Below are 24,976 nucleotides of genomic sequence, written 5' to 3' on the forward strand. Positions count from 1 at the left end.
TAAATGAATTTCCTCCCTTTCGCAAGAGAGAAGCCTGAAGGGGTGGGGGTTGTAATATAGTATAGATGGGAAGATCTCTATAGATCACTTGGCCCTAGTGGCGGTAATGACTCTGTATCTGCGAATCTTCTGCCTGCCTTCTCATCTTTTATAAGTTTTCTGATTCAGTCATTGTATCCTGAGATGGCTGGTCTGTCTTCCTCTTTCTTGACACACTCATTTAATTTTTAAGCTCGCCGGGCTTTTGCTTATTTATGTTCATTGTGCTTGATAATAATTCTAAGCCATTAGAGGGGAAAATTGTATTCAAAAATGCTGTTTCACACTTTATTTGTTTGATGATCTGGAGTGATAGAAAATAACACATTTGCTTGCTTTTATAGTCTCATAATTATTCACATCCATCAAGCCATTCCAGGGGAATAAACAAAACACTGAGAAAACCGCACTATTAATAGCATTCTCTTCAGCAACAATGAAAAGTATCTTTCTCATGGGATTGTCCAGTTAGGAGGCTCCCTGTAAGCAACTATAAAGCTTCTGCTTTTTGCCAAGCAAACAGTTTTTTAATCTGATGACCCTGTAGATTAAACATTAGAGGATGTGTGGTTGTTAGGGAAGTGTAGAGCAGTCACAAATTGGAGACATGCTTTGCTCTGGTGGTTTACTGGTTAGGTTAGGCTAAGTTATACATCCACCAAGATTAATACCTCCTACCCATCCCCTCCCTAAGGGCCCCCTCCCCAGCATTTTTGTATGAATTGCTACTCTTGGTGTGGCTCCCGCTTGGAGGGACGCCAGCTCAGGCAGAGAAACAACAGACAGCCTTTTCTGAAAGTGGTTAGTTCAACCTGTTTCTTAATTGAGAATGATTGAGTGATCCAGTCATGCTGCAAGGACAAAGTTGAAATACATCCAGGGAGGGCTGAGTAGAAGCATCAGGGCAGTGAGCAGGCAGCCTGATCTGTGAGTGGCTATTCTGGGCTCACAGGAGCTTCTATTCAATTCACATTGATTGCAGAGCACTATCAGTTTCCTTATGACACATTAATATGGGCTTGGTGAAAAGTTAGGGAATTAGTGTGCTATAAGGTGTTCCTCAGGTGAACCTCTGGACAGGTATTGAGAATATGCATCCAGTGTAAGAAACTTAAGCCAACAACAACAACAACCAAATATGTCCTAAACAGTTTTAATGAGTGATTATTTATAACAAAATAAAAAAATTCCTTCCAGTAGCACCTTAAAGACCAACTAAGTTAGTTCTAGGTATGAGCTTTCGTGTGCATGCACACTTCTTTCAGATATTTTTTAATTTTTTAATTTTGTTTTGACTATGGCAGACCAACACGGCTACCTATCTGTAACTGATTATTTATAGTTAGCAATGTCACACAGAACGTTATTTTTGAACGATATTCACAAATTTGAACTCTCTTGTTTTTATCTTGGAACACCCAGAATCCCACCAATCCACCCATTCATAGCTATATATTATCTCTGGTCTGTTGATGGCTTGAAATGTGGATAGGCTCCCCACTTTACAGGTGCTTCCTTGCTTGCTTGACCAGAGATGATACTTGTTTCCCATCACCAGTGACACAGATTAGCCTGCTTTACAGTGGTACCTCGGGTTACAGACGCTTCAGGTTACAGATGCTCCAGGTTACAGACTCTGCTAACCCAGAAATAGTACCTCGGGTTAAGAACTTTGCTTCAGGATAAGAACAGAAATTGTGCGGCGGGAGGCCCCATTAACGTATTTATTTATTTATTTATTTATTTATTTATACCCCACCCATCTGGCTGGGCTCCCCCAGCCACTCTGGGCGGCTTCCAACCAAATACTAAATTACAGTACAGTGGTGCCCCGCAAGACGAACGCCTCGGAAGACGAAAAACTCGCTAGACAAAGGAGTTTTTCGTTTTCTTAGCCGCTTCACAAGACACATCTCCCTATGGGCTTGCTTCGCAAAACAAAGCTTGCCCCGCAATCTCCGGGGACAGAGGGGAAGGTGCACGCGCACGCGCCTTCCCCTCTGTCCCCGGACCCCTTTTGAACCAAGGGGCGGCAACGGGGAGAAGCGATCTTCTCCCCTCCGCCCCTTGCTTCAAAAGAGGTCTGGGGACAGAGGGGAAGACGCGCTGCGATTCCCCTCTGTCCCCGGAGATTGCGGGGCAGGCAGCGGGGAGAACCAATCTTCTCCCCGCCGCCCCTTGCTTTAAACAGGTCCGGGGACAGAGGGGAAGGTGCGCGGCGCTTCCCCTCTGTCCCCGGACGGTCTCCATAGGAACGCATTGATTGATTTTCATTGCATTCCTATGGGAAACCGTGCTTCGCAAGACGAAAAACTCGCAAGAAGAAAATACTTGCGGAACGAATTAATTTCGTCTTGCGAGGCACCACTGTAATGCACCAAACATTAAAAGCTTCCCTGAACAGGCTGCCTTCAGATATCCTCTAAAAGTTTGGTAGTTGTTGTTCTCTTTGACATCTGGTGGGAGGGCATTCCACAGGGCGGGTGCTACTACCGAGAAGGCCTTCTGCCTGGTTCCCTGTAACTTGGCTTCTCGCAGTGAGGGAACCGCCAGAAGGCCCTCGGCGCTGGGTAGAACAATGGGGGTGGAGACGCTCCTTCAGATATACTGGAGCGAGGGCTTTCAAGGTCAGCACCAACACTTTGAATTGTGCTCAGAAACGTACTGGGAGCCAATGTAAGTCTTTCAAGACTGGTGTTATGTGGTCTCGGCGGCCGCCCCCAGTCCCCAGTCTAGCTGCCGCATTCTGGATTAGTTGCAGTTTCCGGGTCACCTTCAAAGGTAGCCCCACGTAGAGCGCATTGCAGTAGTCCAAGTGGGAGATAACCAGAGCATGCACTGCTCTGGCGAGGCTGTCCGAGGGCAGATAGGGTCTCAGCCTACGTACCAGATGGAGGTGGTAAACAGCTGCCCTGGACACAGAGTTGACCTGTGCCTCCATGGACAGCTGTGAGTCCAAAATGACTCCCACCTGGTCCTTCAGGGGTAAAGTGGTGCTTCAGGTTAAGAACAGTTTCAGGTTAAGAACAGACCTCCAGAACGAATTAAGTTCTTAACCCGAGGTACCACTGTATCTAAGATAATAAGCCATGGCAACATTTAAAACGCAAAACAATGCCGGGGCAGTGGTGAAAAACACAGTCAAGATTTATTGTGTGGCATGCAGAATATTCTGCCTGATTGGGAAAGTATTTACACAGAACACCAGTCAGAAACTCTATAACTTTTTCTTGGTTCCAGAATTGTTGCAGTTAACTAATCCCCAGGCTACCTTATAATTTTGGCAGCTGAAGCCATGAAGAAAGCCATTCATAAGCTACCTATTTACTGCCAACAGCCTTAAGTTAGCTAATTTGTCGCATTGTGCTCCAAACTGTGTTTGCAAAGAGTATTAAGGCAACAGGCATAGCTTAATAGCTTAGTTCAGTGCACACTTAAATATATAAAGAGATGGTCATAGATGAATTCAACCTCTGGCTACTGCCAGGGTGCACTAGCTTTGCAGCCATTTCAAAGCTGAAATGCCCTGGATGATTTTCTTTGCTCATCCAGTTTCTGAAATGAGACACCTAGAGGGGAAGCTCTTATCAAAAGAGTGAAGCCCTACAGAAAAATGTCTTTGTAGGAAGGGGGCAGGAAGCAGCTTCAGCTGTTTCATGTAGGAGAAGCAGGGGCCAGGAGGAGAGGAGCAGCTCTAAACCTGTTGGGTTGCTAGGGGCAACCCGAGAACCTTGACTTGCAAGTTTGCAGCCAAAGGAGCTAGTAACTGGCTGGCAGGAGTAACAGCTGAGATCTGAGGGATGAAATGGGGGCCGGCAGTGAAACTGATGAAAGCAAAAAACACTGTGCAAGGAATGAATTTTTTCTTTGCAAGCTGTCTTAGTCGGTCTTAAAGGGGAGCTCTTTTGTGTGGGCTTGCTGGTAGGTGTGGGGAGTGATAATTTGCAGAGCCCCTGAAATGCAGGGTGGGAGGCTGTTGTGGCTCTTTGAGCGAGTGTCATGGACAGGTACTGAGTTTTGTGACTGCAAATCAATCTGTTACCCAGGAGATGGGTAGATATCTAAAATCCAGGCTTCTTTGGCTTATGCTGTTTACAAAGGGAGTGTGTAGGTGTGCTGTATTTGTAAAGAGAAGGTTTTATGTGTGCTTCTCTTTGTCAAGAAGGTTGGAAGGTTGTCACAACTTACTTAAGGAGTGAGCAACATATTTGCTGAAGAGGGGGTGCTTTTCAGCCTCTTGGAATGCAAAGATATGTCCTACATGGTGAGAGCTACTGAATTTCAGCAACGTTGCTCCACCTCACTCTGAACTTTTCCTGGCTGTGCTGGCTTGGTTCTTAGATTTAAAAAGGATGTATTTTTTGATCCACTGGGGTTAGGGGAAATCATTTGTAGTTAGGCGTTCAAAGGGCCAGATAATACCTGGGGCTCAATGGGTTGCATATCATAAATTTTTCACACCTCTTTTTGAACGTTTCAGCACTAATAAATACATGTGGCATGGAATACTGGTGCTTGTGATTCCACCCCCACCGCTGCACCAAGCACTGCCTAAATCTGCAGTATTTGGAACTGTTCCATCATTTCAGTTCAGGTTACACACATATAATCGAAGAGTCAACAAACAGTGAATGAAATAACTGGTGCAAAGTGCTGTCTTCCTAGTACTTTGATACTTAAGCATACAGGGAAACATATCAGAAGCTTTCTGTGTAGGGAAAATGGGACAGCCAAAGACACATAGGTAGTTGAAAACATTTGGAATCAATGCTATGAGACATGTGTCAAAAAATCCAGTATCTATGAACATATGAAGCTACTTTGATAATGAGGGCAAACTATTGCCCCACCTGTCCCAAACTGGCAGCAACTCTCCAGGGTCTTGGGTAGAAGGCTGGGTTCTTCAGCTGGAGAAGCTAGGGGTTGAATTGGAGCCCCTTTTCTTTCCAAAGGGCCCAGCGTGCTGACCCCCCCCCCTCCAAAAGAGCTCTTGCTTGCTCTGCTCTGTGGCTTTGAGGAGGTAAGAAGCAGTAGAAGACTTGTCATTCTTTGATCACTGAGATCCTCTGATGGGGCACTTCTGCTAATTCCCCATGCCTCTGAAGTTTGGGTGGCCTGCACTAGGGGAGAGGCTTCAGGGTGGCAGGCCGTGCCCTGTGGAACTCCCTGTCAGTACAGATCCATCAGAAACCAACCATGCCTTTTTTCAGACTTCTTCTGAAAGCTACCATTTAGACAGGCGTTCACAATATGGATTTCTCTTTTTAACCAACCAGTATGTACTGAATCATTGACATTTTAAATTAGGGGTCAGCAAACATTTTCTGCAGGGGGCTGGTCCACTGTCCCTCAGACCTTGTGGGGGGCCGGACTATATTTTGAAAAAAGAAAAAGAAAAGAACAAATTCCTATGCCCCACAAATAACCCAGAGATGCATTTTAAATAAAAGGGCACATTATACTCATGTAAAAACATGATTCCCAGATGGTCCGCTGACTGGATTTAGAAGGCGATTGGGCTGGATCCGGCCCCCGGGTCTTAGTTTGCCTACCCACATTTTAAATTATATTTTAGGGATATTTCTGGACTGATTTTATCATATTTTGTAAGCCACCTTGATATGTTTATGAAAGTGCGGATAAGAAATATATAAGGTGATAGAAGTTGTAGTTTAGTAACATCTGGAAGGCCAGAGATTCTCCACACCTGAACTGGAGGTTGACTAGTAAGTGAAAACCATAGGTGTGCCCCTTGTGTTAGTTTATTTATTTCAGCTATTTATATGCCACTTGATCATTGAAGTTTCTCAGCAAGGTGCAGAAAAATTACAAGTAGCATAGTGGGGGGAAATAAATTAAAATTAATCATACAAACAGAAAACCCCTTAAATGCCTGTTGAAATAGAAAAGTCTTTGTCAGTTGGCTGCAGTTCAACAGGGAGAGTGGCCATTTGAATGCAGTTCTTTTTGCCACTACCGGAAACATGTCGTCAGGCTTCCTAAAGTGCTGCCTTCCTGGGAAGGCTGTATAGTTCACTTTTCCCAAGGTTGGGTTGTTGTATCCAACGTCAGTAGACCCACTGAAATGAAAGGAGATGACAAACCTAGCTCCATTAATTTCAGTAGCTCTAGTCTGAGTAGAATTTCACTGGGTACAACCCCTCTGACTTTAAAGTTTATATCCTTGTTTTGAAAACTTACATGTGGCAGCTTGCTCTAGTAATATGCTGACATTTGGGAATTCAGAATATTTGTTTGGGTCATGCTCTCTCCTTTTTAAAAAATAAAAGGAGATTTCTATGTTAACCACTTGCCATTATAAACCTTATTTTTCTAGGGTGTGTGTGGCTTATCTATTAAGACAAATGCATTTACAAGATGAGATCCTGGGCCTGGGCCTTGCTGCAGCCGTAATGGAAGGGTTTCAGAGCAACTGGCAGAAATGATATTTCTGGATATTTGAACATCTCCCTTTTGTTTTGACATCTCGCCTTGAGGTTAATGAGCGAACAGTTTGATCTTCCCTGACATTTTGACTTCCTCCCCGAGGATAGCCTGTTATCACTGTCTCTCCTGGAGCAGAGAAACCAGAGAGCTTAAAACAGAAGATTAAATTGCTGTTTGGCGATAGGCAGGTAGGTTAAGCACAGGAGAAAGGAGCTGGTGGCCATCAGGGTGGGCAAGTGGAGAAGCTATCTCACCAATGTGGCAAAACTGGTTAGGTGCTTGAGTGCTGAGGTTCCAGATAAGAATTCCTATGGGTACAGTTGTTAGCTACCTGGAATTTCCTATGGGAAGCTAGCATTTGGCATAAAATACGGATCTCTTAAGAAAATGTGGGGTTATGATACAGATGTAGCCTTGAGTCTTAAGAGGCTATGCTGCGAACTGGGCTCTGATCTAGCTTCTGCCATGAGCTTGCTTCATGGCCTCAAGCAAGCCCCTGTGTCTCTGCCTCACCCCTTTCCCCGTCTGCAAGATATGGATAGCAAAACTGCCCTACCTTACATGGTTGTTTGGAAAGATAGGGAGTGCTTTGAAAACACCAAAGAGCTATAATACAGCAGCTGTATAGATGTGAAATGTTACTTTGAAGGAAGGCTTCTGGTAGATGAGATGTTAATCAGCAGGGCGTGGCATACAGAGACTACGGGAGTCCTGTTTTGCCTTCAGATTGATAAAATGTTTTTTCAGGGATCAGTGCTTGTGTCAGGCTGCAGGGAGAAATATCTTCTGAACTGCTGCCAGTGACTGAAAACCAAAGATCCTTGTTCATTGTTGGTATTCCTTCTTGCTGTTTTTGCTACCTAAACATACACACATCTTGTACTTAGTCATGGAGAAGTGCAGAGAACATGGGTGGGGTGCGTTTAGGCAGAGACTACCCTTTATTTTCTGATATCATGCATGGCGCTGGGCAGGGGTGCCTACTTGAACAAAATATTGCTGGGGGTGGGGTGGGGAGGTAAGCCCCGCCCCGCACAATCAACTTCATGAAACGGTACTCACACACTATTTGGCAATGCCCAACAACTAGGGGGGGGGGTTCCTCTCAAATATTTTAAGGGGAGGTCCGAAGGGACCTCAGCCCCTATGAGTTGGCTGCTATGGCGCTGCGGAAATACTTCACATTGAGATGTTAGCATAACACCTGCAGAAACCATGCCATTTTAAGACTTCGTTTTGTGGGGGCAGGAAGTGTAGGTGCCAGCATCAATTTTTAAGGTGATTGCATAACCAGATTCCTGAAACATTTCCCTGTGAACTTGAGAACTGGAATCCAAAGTATTAAATCAGGGTTTTATTTTGGGACTTGCTCCTCTATCAAATAGCCATTGTATGTTGAAGTTGTAGTCTGTCCTTCTGAATAAAATCCATGGACTTCCGTTTTCTCATGGGGATTCTAATCTGATATGACTAATTATTGTGGGCTCTTTATACATGCTTGATCGGTTTCCTTCTGAGAACAAATGGAGGACAACAGCATTTGATGAGCAATGCATGCTTTTAATTCTAGAGGTTCTGGGTTTTCAAAAAGTCTTTGAGATAATAAAACCTGGTTAAATCCTCTAACACGTGTTCCTTAGGGGAATATGAGGGTCAGTTGCTCTTGTTTGTGGAAGACATTGCTCAAGCAGAAACCAAAAAGGCTTAAGCTGAACATTAACAGTGTGATACAGTAGTTAGAGTGTGGCATTAAGACCTCAGAGACCAGGGTTTGTATCCTCATTCAGCTGCATGATCTTCACTATCTCTCAGCCTAGCCTACTTCATAGTGTTGTAGTAAGGATAGAATTGATGTGAGAGAACCACATACACAACCTTGAACTCCTTGGAGCAAAACTGGGATATAGATTGAATGAATCTGGTGCAACGGTATGTCCAAGTCATTTAGAATATTCCAGGAGAGGGAGGGTTGCAAGCAAAGCATTTCAGAAGCCCACTCCAGCTTACCTTGCCCTCTTCTTACCCCCACCAATTGCACTGTGAGAAGTGTCCTGATGAAATTTTATGTGATTATATACAAACTTAGTTGGAAGGAATTTTTAAATTTTGTTTCGACTATGGTAGACCAACACGGCTACCTACCTGTATGTTGACACTGTTTGCTCTGTTAACCTTATAATGCAATTTAATGTTACCTGTAGTCTGCCTTGGAAGGATTTGTATCCTGACAGGTGGAATATAAATAACTAAAATAAATATCCATCACATAGGAGTGCATTAGGTTGCTGCTTTAACTGGATTAATGCTATCCATTAGTTTGCCCTCTGATTTCTAAATCTCCATGACTTAGGGGCTCACAATTCCACTTACAAGGGCAGTGATCCTTCTGCCTTATGTGTGTGACAAACTGAGCTACTGCCTTCTTCTTGGAGCTGGGGAGAAGATGCCAGATCACATCAACAGTTGTGCTGTGCTTTCTTCCTACTGCACTTGGAGTGGGGGATGATCCCGGCGGCTGCTGTGCTTCAGAGGTGCTGTGAGGGCCTCTGGAGCACCTCAGAACTACTAGGTTGATCCTCTGTCCCTCTATATATTAAATGTTGGAACAGGGGAGGGGAGCGAGGCACTGTTGCTGAGGTTTGGAGATGAAGCACAAGTCATAGGCAAGACCCCACCCATCTTGGGTGGGCCAGAGTTCTGACAACCACAACTGTTTGTTGACTTCTTCCTATAGCCAAGAGAGAGCATTGCTGGAGGAGGGTTAGGATTCACCCCGTCCCACCCATCTCCTCCTTCGTTATGTGGTTCTGTATGTGATGCGCTACTAGTGCAACGGCCGGGTTCAGTTCATTTTTTCTTCCATTCTTAAATTTGTTGATCACTTGAAAGAAGGAACTGAGTCCCCTCCTGTTAAATGCAAGCCAAGCGTGCTCTGGCTGTTCTTTCTGTGTGTTTGTTGGCCATGGGCTGCAGATATTTCCTCCTATTCTGCTTTTAAGCGCATTAACACAATTTTCTGGGTTCCTGTCCAAGCAAACTCCTTTTAATTCTCTCCCTGGGACTCCTCTCTAGAACTCCATGCATTGCCTTTGCAGTCTGCAGACTCTGATAACGCAGTAACCATGTTCCAACATATTAAACTTTTAACATCCTCAAGATTCAATTAATCTTATCTTTACAACTCCCAATTACAGGCACTAATTAAGTGAAAGTAGCATAGTAGACCTAAGGATGTTGCATTAATCATCTGCTGCCTCATACGCCTTTTCCAAATCCTTCGACATATTCCCAGAAGGAATGGAATAGTTCAGTTCCTGTTCATTTTTATTTTTTTTAGGGTTGTTAATCCCACAAAGGAGTGTTTGTATCGGGATTAATTTACTCATTTGTTTCATGTTACCGATAAATGGCATTAAAAAAATTAAAAAGTCCAAGATGAGCAAAACTGAATTATTTGATAATTACATACTTTAAAGGGCCATTGTTGTGGCTTTAGTTAAAAGTGTTGTGGGTCACACTAAAGATTTCTTCTTATTTCATAAGATTAGCTGTTACAGGATGGCTTTCTGTTCCTGGAAAATTGTTTTTTGTTTCTGTTTTAAGCTGCCAGTTTAAATCAGCTTAAACACTAAGTCTTGAAGAATCCTCTTTCTGTACAATTTTTCTTCCTGGACATCCTGTTACATTAGATTTTACATTATGAGTCTTCAGATCACTTCAGAGGGCAGAAAATATCACTTTGGTCTAGGGAGAATTTAGGATATGATTTCTATTCTTTCATTTGAATTTCCACTATGGTTAAAGACACCATTTTCAGAGTATTGCAAACTTCCCTCATGGGAGGGGTGCAGCAGGGTGATGAATGAAGCACTGAGTGTGTACACAAGCACTGAGGCCAAGAGTATTATTTCCAGGAGGCATGGGGAATCTGTCTTAGCCAGAGGGCTGTATTCCCTCATGAGAAACCTTCTGGGGCCACATGCTAGTGGTGGGTTGAGCCAGAGGCAAAAGTTCCCTTTGAGGAGTAGGCTACATTCTCGCCATGCAAAAGTCAGGTTTCCACCTGCTGTTTATGCAGTTCTAAATTATTCTGGGGCAAAGAGCTATAAACAGCCTTGAGGTCCTGCCCTCTGACCAATGAAACAGTACAGTGGTACCTCGGGTTACAAACACTTCGGGTTACAGACTCCGCTAACCGAGAAGTAGTACCTCGGGTTAAGAACTTTACCTCAGGATGAGAACAGAAATTGTGTGCTGGCGGGACGGTGGCATCAGGAGGCCCCATTAGCTAAAGTGGTACCTCAGGTTAAGAATGGTTTCAGGTTAAGAACGGACCTCTGGAGCAAATTAAGTTCGTAACCAGAGGTACCACTGTACAGTAGTACCTTGGGATGTGAACGGGATCCGTTCTGGAGGCCTGTTTGCATCCCGAATGGAATGCAAGACGCAACAGCACGTCTGTTGGTCGCGTTTCACCGCTTCTGCGCATGTGCATGACGTCATTTTGACCATCTGCGCATGCGCGAGCGGCGAAACCCGGAAGTAACACACTCTGTTACTTCCGGGTTGCCGCGGAGCGCAACCCGAAAGCGCTCAACCTGAAGCATATTTCTCCCGAGGTATGACTGTACTTGAATTATGAGGGAAAGGTAGAAGAGACCCTCAGGAAATGCAGAAGTATCCTAATGTGTAGGACCTCCTGGTTCAATTGTTGGTGCAGAGGGTGGGTGGAGATTAGAGCCTATGGCTTGCTCCAGACATCTCTTCAGGGAAACCATGGTGGATGGAGGGTGCCAATTTGGGCCCCAGGATATGGGTGCCCAATGGCGCCCGCAACGTAACATGACATCACGTTAGGTAGGCACGCTGTAGCGGTGCTTCTGAGGTTGCCTGGTGTGGTAAGAATTCACGCCTTCACCACCTTGTTTGTTACCCAGGTGAGGATCAACCACCTTTTCAATAAACCATAGAAAGAAGGAAACTATTTCCAAGTCCAGCATCCCTATTTCGGGACCCAGTGTTGGTATTAGAGCTATTGCAACAGGGCAGAGCTCACTCAGTTGAGCTCTCAGTTGTGCCAGTTGATAAGGTCTGCCCCAAGGCACTTCGGAACAAAAGCTTATATAGTAGTTCAAACACAGCAAACAAAGAGTCATAAAACACCTTCACATACGTCAGGAAGTAAAGCACACATGGCTCCCTACTGGTATCATACTGGGGCTCCATACTGGACCCCCACATCACCTTGGAATGGCCCCGATGTACCCAGACCATTTGACCATTTTAGGTCTCGGATGTCTGGCGTTACCCTGGCAACCCAGCCTTCAGTGAAGGAAGAGCATCATAAAATCCTCTTCCTGGGTCTCAGATAGCTTCAAGGATAGCTGATTTACACTCTGGTTCTAAAACATCCTGCCATTTGTACCACTTTCAGGGGTAGATAAGGAGAGATGAAATGCAGTGTGTGTGTGGGGGGGGAGACTCACAAATGCAGAACACACAAAAATCAAGCCTAAGACATTCTAATAGATTAAATACAATTAAAGTGAAACACTGAAACATTATTAAAATAATAAAAAATTTCTACCAGAAGTTGTCTTGGAGGCCTGGCAGGGCCTCGGACATTGCTTCCAAGGCCACGTCCAAAGCCTCGAGAGACCTCCAATACGGCTTCTGGTTTTGTACCAGTCACTTGGAGGCTTCGCCGGGCCTCGGATGTCGCCTTGGAGGTCGTGTTGGGCCTCCGACTCAACTTCCGGTACAAAACCAGAAGTTGCATTAGAGCCCTGTGGTCTTAGCCCCCACAAAAAAAAAAAAATGTGAGTGCCCAAGCACCCAGCGTCCTCTAGAGTTGGTGCCAGTGTGGTGGATGGGGGTATGTAGCGTAATCTACAAACAGGCTCTCAGTGAATCAGTGTGGTAATGAGCTCTGTTTTTAAAATTTCAGTGTTACTGATGGGCACTTTTGTTTCCGTTGCTAGGTATGCTATACCTCCAGAACATGGGAAGCGGTTGGAGAGACTGGCAAAAGGTAAGTTTGTATCTGCTAGTGACCTTGTATGTTCCAGCAACTGCCCAAGGCCTTATTTTTGAGGAGGTGTGAGCCAGTAATTTGGGGCTGCTTCAGACTGCGACACAATTCTGTAACAGAAAGACCCATGCAGCTCATGTGCATTATATATCTAGATTTATGAATTTTGCTATGTGCTAACATTTTATTTTAAAATACTTTTATATCACCTTCAATAAGAATATCTCAAGGCAGTTCGCAAAAAAACATTCTAATATGATGGATACGGTAAATACAGCAGTGACAAAGTCAGGATAAATTCAGCACACTGGTATTAAGGATCATGAAAGGCCTTGGAGAATAATTTTTAGCAAGTGCCAAAAAACTAGAACAGTAGATGCTTGCCTTATCTCACAAGGCAGGTGGTTCTATAAGCTGGGAGCCACAACGAAAAAACCCCTCCAAGTTGTCACAAGACGGACCTTTCGCAGGCTGTGCAACCTGCGAAACAACCACGAAGGCCTTGTTCAAATATTTTAGTGACTTGGACTGGTCTATCACACAGCATTTCCTCAGATAACCTGTTCTAAGTTGTTTAGGGCTTCATAGACGCAGTAATATGTTGGCAGCCGCTGCAGTTCTTTTAAGAGTGGTGTAACATGCTTCTGGTAAGCTTCTCCTGTTAGCAATCTAATCGCTCTGGACCAGCCTTAAGGGCAGCCCCACAGCGAGCAGATTACAGTGGCCCAGTCTTGAGGTTAACAATACATGGGACAACTGCGGTCAGGCTTTTTGAGACTGGGAATTCTTGAGGCGCTCTTAACCACTGCAGCCAACTGGGCCTCCAGCTGCAATGATGGACCTAGGAGCACTCACAGACTATTCACCTGTTTCTTCAGTGGGAGTGCAGCTCATCAAAAACAGGGAGGTCACCTAATAATTCCTGGACTTCGAAAACCCACAAGGCCCCTCATATTGGGATCCAGCCTCAGCTTCTTGGCCTCATCCAGACTGCTGCTGCATCCAGGCACCATGCCACAATTTGTGCAGACACATTGTCTTTGTCTATGATCTTTGAGAATTCTTGGAGAACAGGTGAAGTCTCTACAGATTGGAAGCGGGCAAATGTTTCCATCTTCAAAAATGGGAAAAAGGGAGACCCAGGTAACTACCACCTGGTGAGTTTGACTTCAATACCAAGGAAGGACCTAGAACAGATAATTCAACAGTTGGTCTATGAGCATTTAGAAAAGGATGCTGTGATTACTATGACCCAGCATGGGTTTCTCAAAACTAGGTCAGGCCAGACCAATCTGATTTCTATTTTTGATGGAATTACAAACGTTGTGGATCAGGGAAATGTTGTGGACACAGTGTATCTTGATTTCAGTAAGACTTTTGACAAAGTCCCCTGTGATATTCTCTCAAGGAAGCTGGTAAAATGTGGGTTGAATGAGGTAACTGTTAGGTGGATTTGCAGCTGGCTGACTGACCGAAACCAAAGTACTCATTAATGGTTCCTCATCATCCTGGGAAAAAGTGACAAGTGGGAAGGCAGGGTTCTGACCTGGGCCCATTGTTGTTTAACGTCTTTATAAATGACTTGGATGAAAGAATTGAGGGGATGCTTATCAAATCTGCAGATGACACCAAACTGGAAGAGGTAGCTAATGTCACAGGAAACAGAAACAGAATTCAAAATGACCTTAACAGATTGGAGAACTGGGTGCAAAATGAATTTCAAAAGGGACAAATGTAAGGTTCTACACCTAGGGAGGAAGAACCAGATGCACAAATATAGGATGGGGGACACGTGGCTTACTAGAAGTACACGTGAAAAGGGTTTAGGTAGGGGTCTTGGTGGACCACAAGCTTAACATGAGTTAATAGTGTGATGCGGCAGCAAAAAAACCCCTAAAGCTATTCTAGGCTGCATCAACAGAAGTAGAGCGTCCAGATCAAAAAGTAACAGTACCACTGTATTCTGCCTTGGTTGGACCACACGTGGAATACTGTTTCCAATTCTGGGCACCACAGTTTAAGAAGGATGGTGACAAGCTGGAATGTTTGCAGAGGAGGGAAACCAAAATGGTCAAGGGTCTGGAAACTAAGCCTTATGAAGTATGGTTGAAGGAGCTGAGTATGTTTAGCCTGGAGAAGAGACTGAGAGGAGATATGAGAGCCACCTTCAAATCTTTTAAGGTCTGTCACATGGAAGAGGAAGTATGCTTGTTTTCTTTTCTGGAGGGTAGGACTTGAACCAATTGCTTCGAGTTTCAAGAAAGGACTTTCAAAAAAAACTTTCTGACAGTAAGAGCTGTTTGACTATGGAACAGACTCCCACAAGAAGTGGTGGACTCCCCTTCAAACAGAGTTTGGATGGCCATCTGTCATGGATGCTTTAGCTGAGATTTCTGCATTGCAAGGGGTTGGACTAGATTACTTTTGGGGTCCCTTCCAACTCTATGCTTCTTGGCTCAGGTCCAAAATAAGTGTGTCATTAACATACTGATGATACTGTGTTAAAACAGCATTGGAATCAAGGTGGTACCTTGTGGCATCCCATAAAATCACTAGCAGGAACTGAAGTATAGTCCCTTAATGCCAGCCCTGCAGGCAGGAGCAGAATATTGCCTCCATCTTCCAACCCACTTGATTGTAACAAAACATCCAAGCGATTTATGCTAAGCGAGTTTAGTAACACACCATGGTTAATCTTATCAAAAGCCACACCTTGTCACACTGCAAACAGCTTGTTAAAGAGTCAGTATGGAGTATCTTCATTTGTTCTAGGTGAATACTATGAATATAGCCCAGAAAGTGTATTGAGATAAATTGGAAACTCTCTGCCCCCAAAAGCAACGGATACGAGGCAGAGCTCTTGACTTTCTTACCTGGTAGTGTTGGCATAATCCTGAACTTGGAGTCAACCGCTCTTCTCACTGTAACCACCACTGCGATACTCCGATCATTTGCTTAAATGTGTCACTCGAGCTTCGTCCAGAATTTTTTTTATTAGCTAGCAGTCAGGATTCAGGAACTGCTCTTTGCCAAGGAACTGAAATAGCATGGAAAGGCTAGCATTTTTCATCCAGTATGAAAAAAATGAAAACTAGCTCTGGCAAGCATCCGGAATGAAATGCTGAGTTGGTGCAAATGTATATGTGATGTATTGTTGTGAGAGGACCTCTTGGAGCATACACTTATTTATTTATTTGATTTAATGGATTTTAAAAGTTGTCTTTCTGGGAAAGCCCATTCAAAGTGGGTTACAACATTCAGAACCCCCACGATGGGTGAACAATAAATAAGCTATAGGGACACAAACCTGTAAAAAAAAAAAACCCACAATTAAAACAATGACAACCAGACAACAAACAGCAATATCTCATGCCTGGAACAAATTTGCCAAAATCAGATCTCTCCAGATAGGGCCACAATTGGCTTACCAGCTGAAACTGGTAAAGGTCGCTACTAGTCTCTGGGATTCCCCAGGCAGTGCAAAATCCAATATCAATCCCAAACAGCATCCGTTCTGTGAGGCTCTTCGTAGGTTTTTTCGTCTTGCGAAGCAAGCCCATTGACAGCTTAGCGGATTAGCACTGTTAGCGGTTTAGCGGCTTTTAGCGATCAGCTGTTAAGCGGCCTATCAGCGGATCAGCTGATAAGCGGCTTAGCGGCTTAGGAAAAGGGGGGGGAGGGAAAAAACCCCGCAGGAACTCGCAAGACATTTTCGTCTTGCGAAGCAAGCCCATAGGGAAATTCGTTTTGCGAAGCGCCTCCAAAACGGAAAACCCTTTCGTCTAGCGGGTTTTCCGTCTTGCGAGGCGTTCGTCTTGCGGGGCACCACTGTATTTGACCTTTGAGAGGGAGTGCCACCCCATCCATTACCAGCTGTCCAATACCTTCTGGAGCTGGGGTCTCCCAACCCACAATGCCTATGTGTTGCTCAGAGTTAATTGCAGTTTGTTTGCCTTTGTCCATCCCAGAGTGGCCTCCAAGCATCAGTTCAAATTTTCAACAGCCTCTCTGAGGTCAGAAGAGGGAACCAAAAGGTAGAAGTGAGTAGCACCCATCTTGGATGTCTTCCTCCAGCATCTTCATGTAGATGGTGGATAGCATGGGGTTAATCTAGAGCCCTGCAGAGCCCCATAAATCGTCATGTGTGAGTGTCTGGAGGCGGTTGGAGGATGGATGGCAGCTAACAGATTGAGGTTGAATCCTGGCAAGACAGAAGTACTTTTTTTGGGCGACAGGAGGCGGGCAGGTGTGGAGGACTCCCTGGTCCTGAATGGGGTAACTGTGCCCCTGAAGGACCAGGTGCGCAGCTTGGGAGTCATTTTGGACTCACAGCTGTCCATGGAGGCACAGGTCAAATCTGTGTCCAGGGCAGCTGTTTACCAGCTCCATCTGGTATGCAGGCTAAGACCCTATCTGCCTGTGGACTGTCTCGCCAGAGTGGTGCATGCTCTGGTTATCTCCCGCTTGGACTACTGCAATGCGCTCTACGTGGGGCTACCTTTGAAGGTGACTCGGAAACTACAACTAATCCAGAATGCGGCAGCTAGACTGGTGACTGGGGGCGGCCGCCGAGACCATATAACACCGGTCTTGAAAGACTTACATTGGCTCCCAGGACGTTTCCGAGCACAATTCAAAGTGTTGGTGCTGACCTTTAAAGCCCTAAACGGCCTCGGTCCAGTATACCTGAAGGAGCGTCTCCACCCCCATCATTCTGCCCAGACGCTGAGGTCCAGCTCTGAGGGCCTTCTGGCAGTTCCCTCATTGCGAGAAGCAAAGCTACAGGGAACCAGGCAGAGGGCTTTCTCGGTAGTGGCGCCCGCCCTGTGGAACGCCCTTCCAGCAGATGTCAAAGCAATAAACAACTACCTGACATTCAGAAGACATCTTAAGGCAGGCCTGTTCAGGGAAGTTTTTAACGTGTGATATTTTACTGTATTTTTGGTTTCTATGGAAGCCGCCCAGAGTGGCTGGGAAGGCCCAGCCAGATGGGCGGGGTATAAATAAATTATTATTATTATTATTATTATTATTATTATTATTATTAGGAAGAACAAAACTCTCCCCGCATCACCTACTGAGTACATCCATCCAGGAAGGACTGAAAGCAGCCCAACCCCAACAGATGGCCCAGGAAGTTACCATGATCAGTTGCACTGAATGCTTCTGCAAGGGCCAGGAGGACTTCCAGGGTAGCACACCCCCCCTGTTCATCCTCAGGCACCTGCTGGGGTGACCGAGGCTGTGTCCATTCCAAAACCAGGGCTGAATCCAGATTGGAATGGATTCAGATAATCAGCTTCATCCATAGACTGGAGCTGTGTGGCCACCAGCCTCTTAATCGCTGCCCTTAGAAAAGACAGATTTCGGGACTTATCAATAATTATTCAGAATAACAGATTTTAAATCCAGCTTTTTAAAGGAGTAGCCTTACTAACACCTCCTTGAGGCAGCTCTCCTTCCCTTAGGGAAGCACCAAGTCCAGATCTTGATATTTTCACTAGCCCAGAATCAAGCAAGCAGGTGGTAGCCTCATAGCTCCAAGCAGTCTGCCCACAACTTAACCACTTGGAATTTATGGCATCCTTTGCCCACACACCTCATGTTGGTGTATCAGTGCCTTGTTTTTCTATTTGGCAAATGAGGAATCTTTGTAGCAGTTCTGACTGAAGCTCAGGGAGAGGCAGGTTAACCTCTTTGAAGCTGTTATATTTTTGAACTTTCTGTTTTGCTTCCTGTTTTAAAATAAGTACGGAGCATTCTAGTCAAGCAGTAAAGGATCACACAGAATATCAGAGCATTTTTTAAACAGTACATTATAAAAGAGCAGAACTTGATTGAAGCCCTTCTAAAGAGCTCTCTTCCTCTTTGCTAGCTTCTGGACTGACAGGAGTGAGGTGGTCATGTGACCTGCTTGGGCCTCGGACAGAGGTGGCTACAGCCACCTTAGCAGAAGCTATTCTATTTATCTCAATTAAAGTGGTTCCATCAGATAACCAAGACCCCAGACTATTCAGGGCTGTACACACTAGCTCTTTGAATAGTGCCTGAAAACAAGCTGGTAACTAATGTACTGTTCTAAGACCAGTCTGGTACGGCTGCCCCAGCCAGTTTTAATCAGTAAACTGGCTCCCATGCTTTAAATTAATGAATTTCTTTTAGGCAGCCTCCAAAGGCACATCCATGTTAACAGTAGTCACACCTGTGACCTGGGAAGGAAACCAGAGGCTCCTGGCGGGATTTAAATGGATATGTTTTAAAATGCTTGTCCCAGTGGAAAGTGGGTTTTGATATGTGCGCCTTTGGAATGGTGTAGGCTAGGGCAGGATAGGCAATAGCCCTCTGCTTGCTCTCTTGATCCTTACTGAAAACTTAATAATAATGCAGAATGTCTTCATAATACATTTCTCATTTCTTCATTTGTATTTAGTCTGTTAAATACAAACACCATTCATATTGATTGCTGAGCATTTTTCATTTAGAAAGTGCTTACAGGTTCAATAATTGTGGATTTAGTGGGACATAATTATCGAAGTTCTTTGTGATATATATATAACAAGGCATGTGCTGGTTCAGCTGACAGTGTTATGTTATGGTCTGAATATCTGTTTGTGGGGATGATAGTCTTCTCATCTTTCCTTGCCCCTCTCTACTGCACTATCAACTCCATGGCATCCTCCCACTTTACACACCCTGAAGCAAACTGAATTTTTAAAAGCCACAGAATCAAGAGCACCACATGCAGACCCTCCATGTGTCCCGATTTTCCAGGGATGTCCCTGATTTAGAGAAGCCGTCCTGGTTTCTGATCTTGAATGTCACACTTTTCCTTAGGATGTCCCTATTTTCACTGGAGAAATGTTGCAGGGTATGGAGTTATCCAACCCCTGAGCCATTTGAAGGCGGTCCTGTATAGGGAAGTTTTTAAGAAAAACAAAAACAGAGTGCTGGGGCAACCCAATAAGATGTGTGGGATATAAATAGTAAAATTATCATTATGGAATGGGACGTCCCTATATTCATCAGAAAAATGTTGGAGGGTATGCATTTGGGCCTGTCCCCCCCCCCATAAGGGCTAATATAATTTATGTGGTGAGGTGGCAGCTGCCCAGAGATAGGCTGATTACTTGATAAGCAGACCCCTCTGTGACAGCCTTGTAGGTTAAAAGGTGCTATATATTATAGAAGAATACTGAGCAGATATCTGATAAAATTGTTCCATTGAAGATTTTTGGCCTTATATCATCTCTCTCTCTCCTTCTTCTTCTCCTTCTCCTCTCCCTTCGTCACATACATGTAAGGCTCCTGTGGTATACTGGTCAGAGCCATGCCGGCCTTTGAGATGCAATCTTTCTGTTTCCACTACCTCTCCAAACATCAATAGCAAGATGTCAAGTCTACTCCCTGTGTTAATATTTAAAATACTTAAAGCTTGGTTTATTCACTGGGGGAATATTTTAATGCAAGTCATCCTATTTGAATGCTTTGAAAGGGAAGTTGGCTTCAGCCAACATGGAATAGGTTTTAGGGACTGGCTTACTCTCACTTTACCCACAAGGTAAAGCATCAAATTATTACTGGAAGTTTAGGGCTGCTGGGTGACAGTGAACACTATCCAGACAGCTGCATTTCCCCTCTCTTACTTTCAACACCCAAAATAGTCTGTCAATGTGTGAAGCCTTTTCATTGACATACCTAACTGACCATTTCTTGGGGGGGCGGGGGGCAAAAGAAATAAGGCTGGCCAGTGATTGGACTGAAATTATAGTGTCAAGTAAATAGAAAAACACATGAGGTGCCCAGATGAAGGAAACCATCATCGCCTTTCTCTTGGAAACCATTCACTCTAGTGACATCGTATAAAATAGAAATAACATATTGAAAACCACTGACTGGAAAATGAGAGCTTCAAAGCAATTTTATATTCACACCATTTTCACTCGGTCATATGTCAAAGCTTTACAAAAACTACAATTTCAGCAAGCATAGAGCTCCATAAGTCCCAATTGCTCATAAGATGGTATGTGTATGTGGTGTTTTGTTTTTTTAAATAGAATTTGGAAATCTGCATTAAATGAAAAGCATGGAGTGTGGCTTTCCTTTTAAGTATAGCCTTCTTATTTGAACCTAAAGTTGGAACAACTTGGAAATTTGGGGTGTTGTTTTGTTGATAGCTTTGCTGAATTATTTAGCTCAGCACTCAGTGACCAGTCAGATGCCCCCGGGAAAACAAAATGATCAGGGTGTCAGTCACACCCCAGCACCTGTTAACTGAAGGTATACTGCATGGATGTTTGACTTCTAAGTTTTCATAGCTAATAACTGCTGATAGATCCCTCTTCCACATTAATTGGTCTAATTTTTAGCATACACAAAACACCTTCTGTGTACGAATGCTTGCTTAAATGTATATTGCACTTTCCCCTTGGCATACACAAGGTGGGTAACAACGTAATACAGTTGTACCTTGGATCCTGAACACCTTGCGAGTCAAACGTTTTGGCTCCTGAACACTGCAAACCTGGAAGGGAGTGTTCTGGTTTGTGAATGTTCTTTGGAACCTGAACGTCTGACCTGGCTTCTGATTGGCTACAGCCAATCAGAAGCCGGGCCTTCGTTTCCGAACGTTTTGGAAGTCGAACAGACTTTCGGAACGGATTCCGTTCAACCTCCGAGGTACTACTGTACACTAAATCATTACTTCTTATAAACTTCTCTTAAAACCTTCAGACACCCGACAGAAAACAGAAATGTGTCTTCTCTGTCTGCTATGGCAATACAGTGGTACCTCGGGTTAAGAACTTAATTCGTTCTGGAGGTCCATTCTTAACCTGAAACTGTTCTTAACCTGAGGTACCACTTTAGCTAATGGGGCCTCCCGCTGCCACCATGCCGCCGCGCAATTTCTGTTCTCATCCTGAAGCAAATTTCTTAACCCAAGGTACTATTTCTGGGTTAGCGGAGTCTGTAACCCGAGGTACTACTGTAGCTGTTCCCCTCTGCTAGAGTTAGAGAAGAACTTTTCAATTTCTAAGGGCCAGGCCTCAGCAGAAATGAGATCACATTTATTTCCTTAATCTCTAGTACCAGATTTCTAGGAGTTTATGGGTTTATCATATCAGTAGTCTGTTTACCCTCTAGACTTGTATATTCCGGTCTTAAACAAACTCCCCTATAGCATTTGTGGTTTAGGAGGAGGTGGGGTCAGCATTCGCGGTGAAGAGCAGCAAACAGCAGTAATGCCCTGCCTTCCAGTGCATCACTGTTCCAAAGATGTTCAGAGCATGGAACGAGCTTGCAATTAATATGGAAAATGAATAGCTGAGCTATAAATGGGCTCGCTGGGAGAGTTGCAGAGCCCATGGAGGGACCATTAATGTGTTGCCACGTTATTGGTGCTAATCACTTAAAATGTGCTCCTTTATTAGTAGCTTTAATGAGAGCCACTTAAACTGTGCATTAAAAAGAGGAACTGCAGAGAAGGACGATGAACTGGGTGGCAGGCATGCATAATTCTAATTGAAATGCTTTTAGTATGGGGGGGGGGAGTTGCCAGAAGCCAGTAATTCTTTGTACTTTTAAAACCCTCCTCCATTATGTAGCATCAATTAGTTTTTGTTGTTCAAGTGTTGGAATTATATTTTGCTCCCTGTATACTTCCTCCTCTTCCCTACCTCCACTCCCAGCATTCTCCCCCTGCCTGCCCACTGGGACCTGTTTAATCAGCAGCATATAGTGGAAGCATTGACTGATGCAAAATCCTAAGGCTAGAGAGTGAGTTAGTTCAGTGCCATGAGTCATGACCAGGATCATAAAATCAGAGAATTGTAGAGTTGAAAAGGACTGCAAGGGCCATCCAGTTCAACCTCCTTCAACGCAGGAATCTCATCCATAACAGATGGCCACCCAACCTCTGCCTAAAAACCTTCAAGGAAGGAGAGTCCACAACCTTCCAAGGGAGACCATTCCAATGTCGAACGCCTCTTACTGTCAGAAAGTTTTTAGCCAGAATCTCCTTTGGATCAATCCAAGGGTAGAAAAATATCTTACACTCCCAGATGCCATTCTGAAGCCAGCAGCACATTGACACTAGCATCTGCCTTGTGGAATAATGAGAAAATGTAAATTCCTGGGTACCAGAAGCAAATGCCAGGTGCCCTTGGGGAATTTTCCAAGTCTGCTTCCACATTATCCCAGCAGAATTCAGTTGTGCAGCATGTGCTGGAGCCAGAACCCACAATGGTGTTGCCTTCGAGATAAGGTCCTTATTTTCCAAATTTCGCAACAAACTCTTAACAGTACTCTCCTTCAGAGACATGTACAGTGAGGACAACTTTATCAGGGGCCAGTTCTTATAAGCATTAACATATTTGGTCACAGTGATAGAAAACAGACAAGATTGCTCTCTGTGGCTGTATTTCCCGTGGTTTGCCTCATTTTTCAAACTAGTTTATCCTCCCAGCACAAATGTTGCATCTGCCACCTCAATTTTTCCATGCTTCAGGTGAGTCCCCAGATTTGCTTTTGCACATGTAACCAAACAAATTACTGTTCGAAAACAAAATTTATCATCTTCCTAAATTAACTTATGGCCCGGTTATGGGAATGGGTCTGGAGAAGCCTTTGGCTAGCGCATTTCCTTCCCCTCCCTTCTCCTTCTGCACACATGTAAAGGAGATTGAAATCCTCTGGTAGAGAATTTATTTTGCATGCAGAAGGTTTCAGTTTCATCTCAAGGTAAGGTTGGTAGAGACCCTACATGAAACCCTTGAGAGCCATTACCAGCCAATCTGAATGATACTGAGCTAGATGGACCCAATGGTCTGACTCTGTACCAGGCAACTTCCAAGGTCCCTAACTTGGAGAACTGGATTCTTCTAGCCATGGTTAGTTGATTTAATAAATGTGTTTATAACTGCATGTCATACAGTACAATACTTAGAATAAAATACAAATTTAAAACCTTGTAAGACAACAAGTGTTTGTAAGCAGGTGGCGCTGTGGTCTAAACCACAGAGCCTAGGGCTTGCCGATCGGAAGGTTGGCAGTTCGAATCCCCACGACAGGGTGAGCTCCCATTGCTCGGTCCCCGCTCCTGCCCACCTAGCAGTTTGAAAGCACGTCAAGTGCAAGTAGATAAATAGGTACCGCTCTGGCGAGAAGGTAAATGGCATTTCCGTGCGCTGCTCTGGTTCACCAGAAGCGGCTTAGTCATGCTGGCCACATGACCCGGAAGCTGTACGCCGGCTCCCTCGGCCAATAAAGCGAGATGAGTGCCGCAACCCCAGAGTCGTTTGTGACTAGACCTAGTGGTGAGGGGTACCTTCACCTTTACCTTTAAGACAACAAAATGATATTACATGCAGCATTAAAAGCTGGCCAGGAAGGTACAAAAATTATCCAAACCGGACCGAAATAATAATTCTGCAACTTCAATCCCATTTGTTTACTAAAGGCTACATTGCATATTTAAAGCATTTTATAACCCATGAGGAATGGTGTCTGGCTTATGTCCTGAAGAATTGTATTCCAAAATTTGTGGAGCCACTGCCAATAGTGCTGTCATCCATGTGCTCTCCAGTGTCACTTTGATAGGTGAACACCTCAGTAGGGCTTCAGAGGTATGGGCAGGCAGATAGGCATGCTGGTGGTCCGTCAAATGATCTGGCCCCATGCTATTTAGAGCTTTAAAGGTCATCACTAGCTGCCTAAGGTTGAAGCCATTGCCACTGGAATCCATGGCATAGGTGCAAAGGAGGTTTATTATTGTATATTTTTTGAATTCCAAATGCAATCAGAAGAGCCAGCAGAAGATATTGTGGTATCAGAACAAGGCAGGTACACTCATCCACACGTGGTGGCGTTTTGTACTTTAATAGATGAGTGTCTCCTTCAGGAAAGTGTAGCGTTTCTGCCAGAGGACATTCAGGCCCCACACAACTGGTTACAGACAATGAAAGGACTTAAACATAGCAGGCACAGCAGGAACTTTTAAATTGGTAGTACCTATAGGTGAAAACCTTGGCATGTTGATGGAAGTGATGTGGGTAGCAGGATGTGGAGTCTCCACATAGTACTTGCTAATGTAAGGGTTCCATCTGGATCGACAAAGTGTTATGAGAGGAGCAATAATTGAATTGAGCATTTGTGTAAAGGATGCAGCTTTTCTTCTGAACAAGGGGTCAGTGCTGACGTGACAGATGCCCCATTCCAGACACTGTCTCTAAAGCATGTTATTTAGAAGGAGAGGAAGGTGCTCCAGACTTAAACTGAAGCCATTCTTTACACTCCAGAGCTTGAACCAAGGAGAGGAAAAAATGAGGACACGAAAAGGGAGATTAAATCATTCTCTCAGGATGTGTTTTATGCTGCCACTAATAGAAGAATGAAGCCAGCAAGGCATTCTCAGCTTGGGTTAGCTATAATAGCAGGGTTGGAAATAGAAAGGTCATTGAAGTT

General features: G+C 44.4%; 1 protein-coding gene across 3 annotated transcripts in view; it reads left to right on the plus strand.

Annotated features, from left to right (window-relative positions):
• Window positions 1–24,976, plus strand: part of KDM4B (lysine demethylase 4B) — a 186,542-nt gene that overhangs the window by 56,725 nt on the left and 104,841 nt on the right. For all 3 annotated transcript variants that reach the window (XM_081846063.1, XM_081846065.1, XM_081846064.1), the window contains exon 6: window positions 12,468–12,517. In XM_081846063.1, coding sequence (XP_081702189.1) covers window positions 12,468–12,517 — 50 coding nt within the window. The remainder of the gene's footprint in view (window positions 1–12,467; window positions 12,518–24,976) is intronic.

The sequence above is a fragment of the Podarcis erhardii genome (genome assembly GCF_964252035.2).
Source record: "Podarcis erhardii genome assembly, chromosome: 18".
Classification (NCBI taxonomy): Eukaryota; Metazoa; Chordata; class Lepidosauria; order Squamata; family Lacertidae; genus Podarcis; species Podarcis erhardii.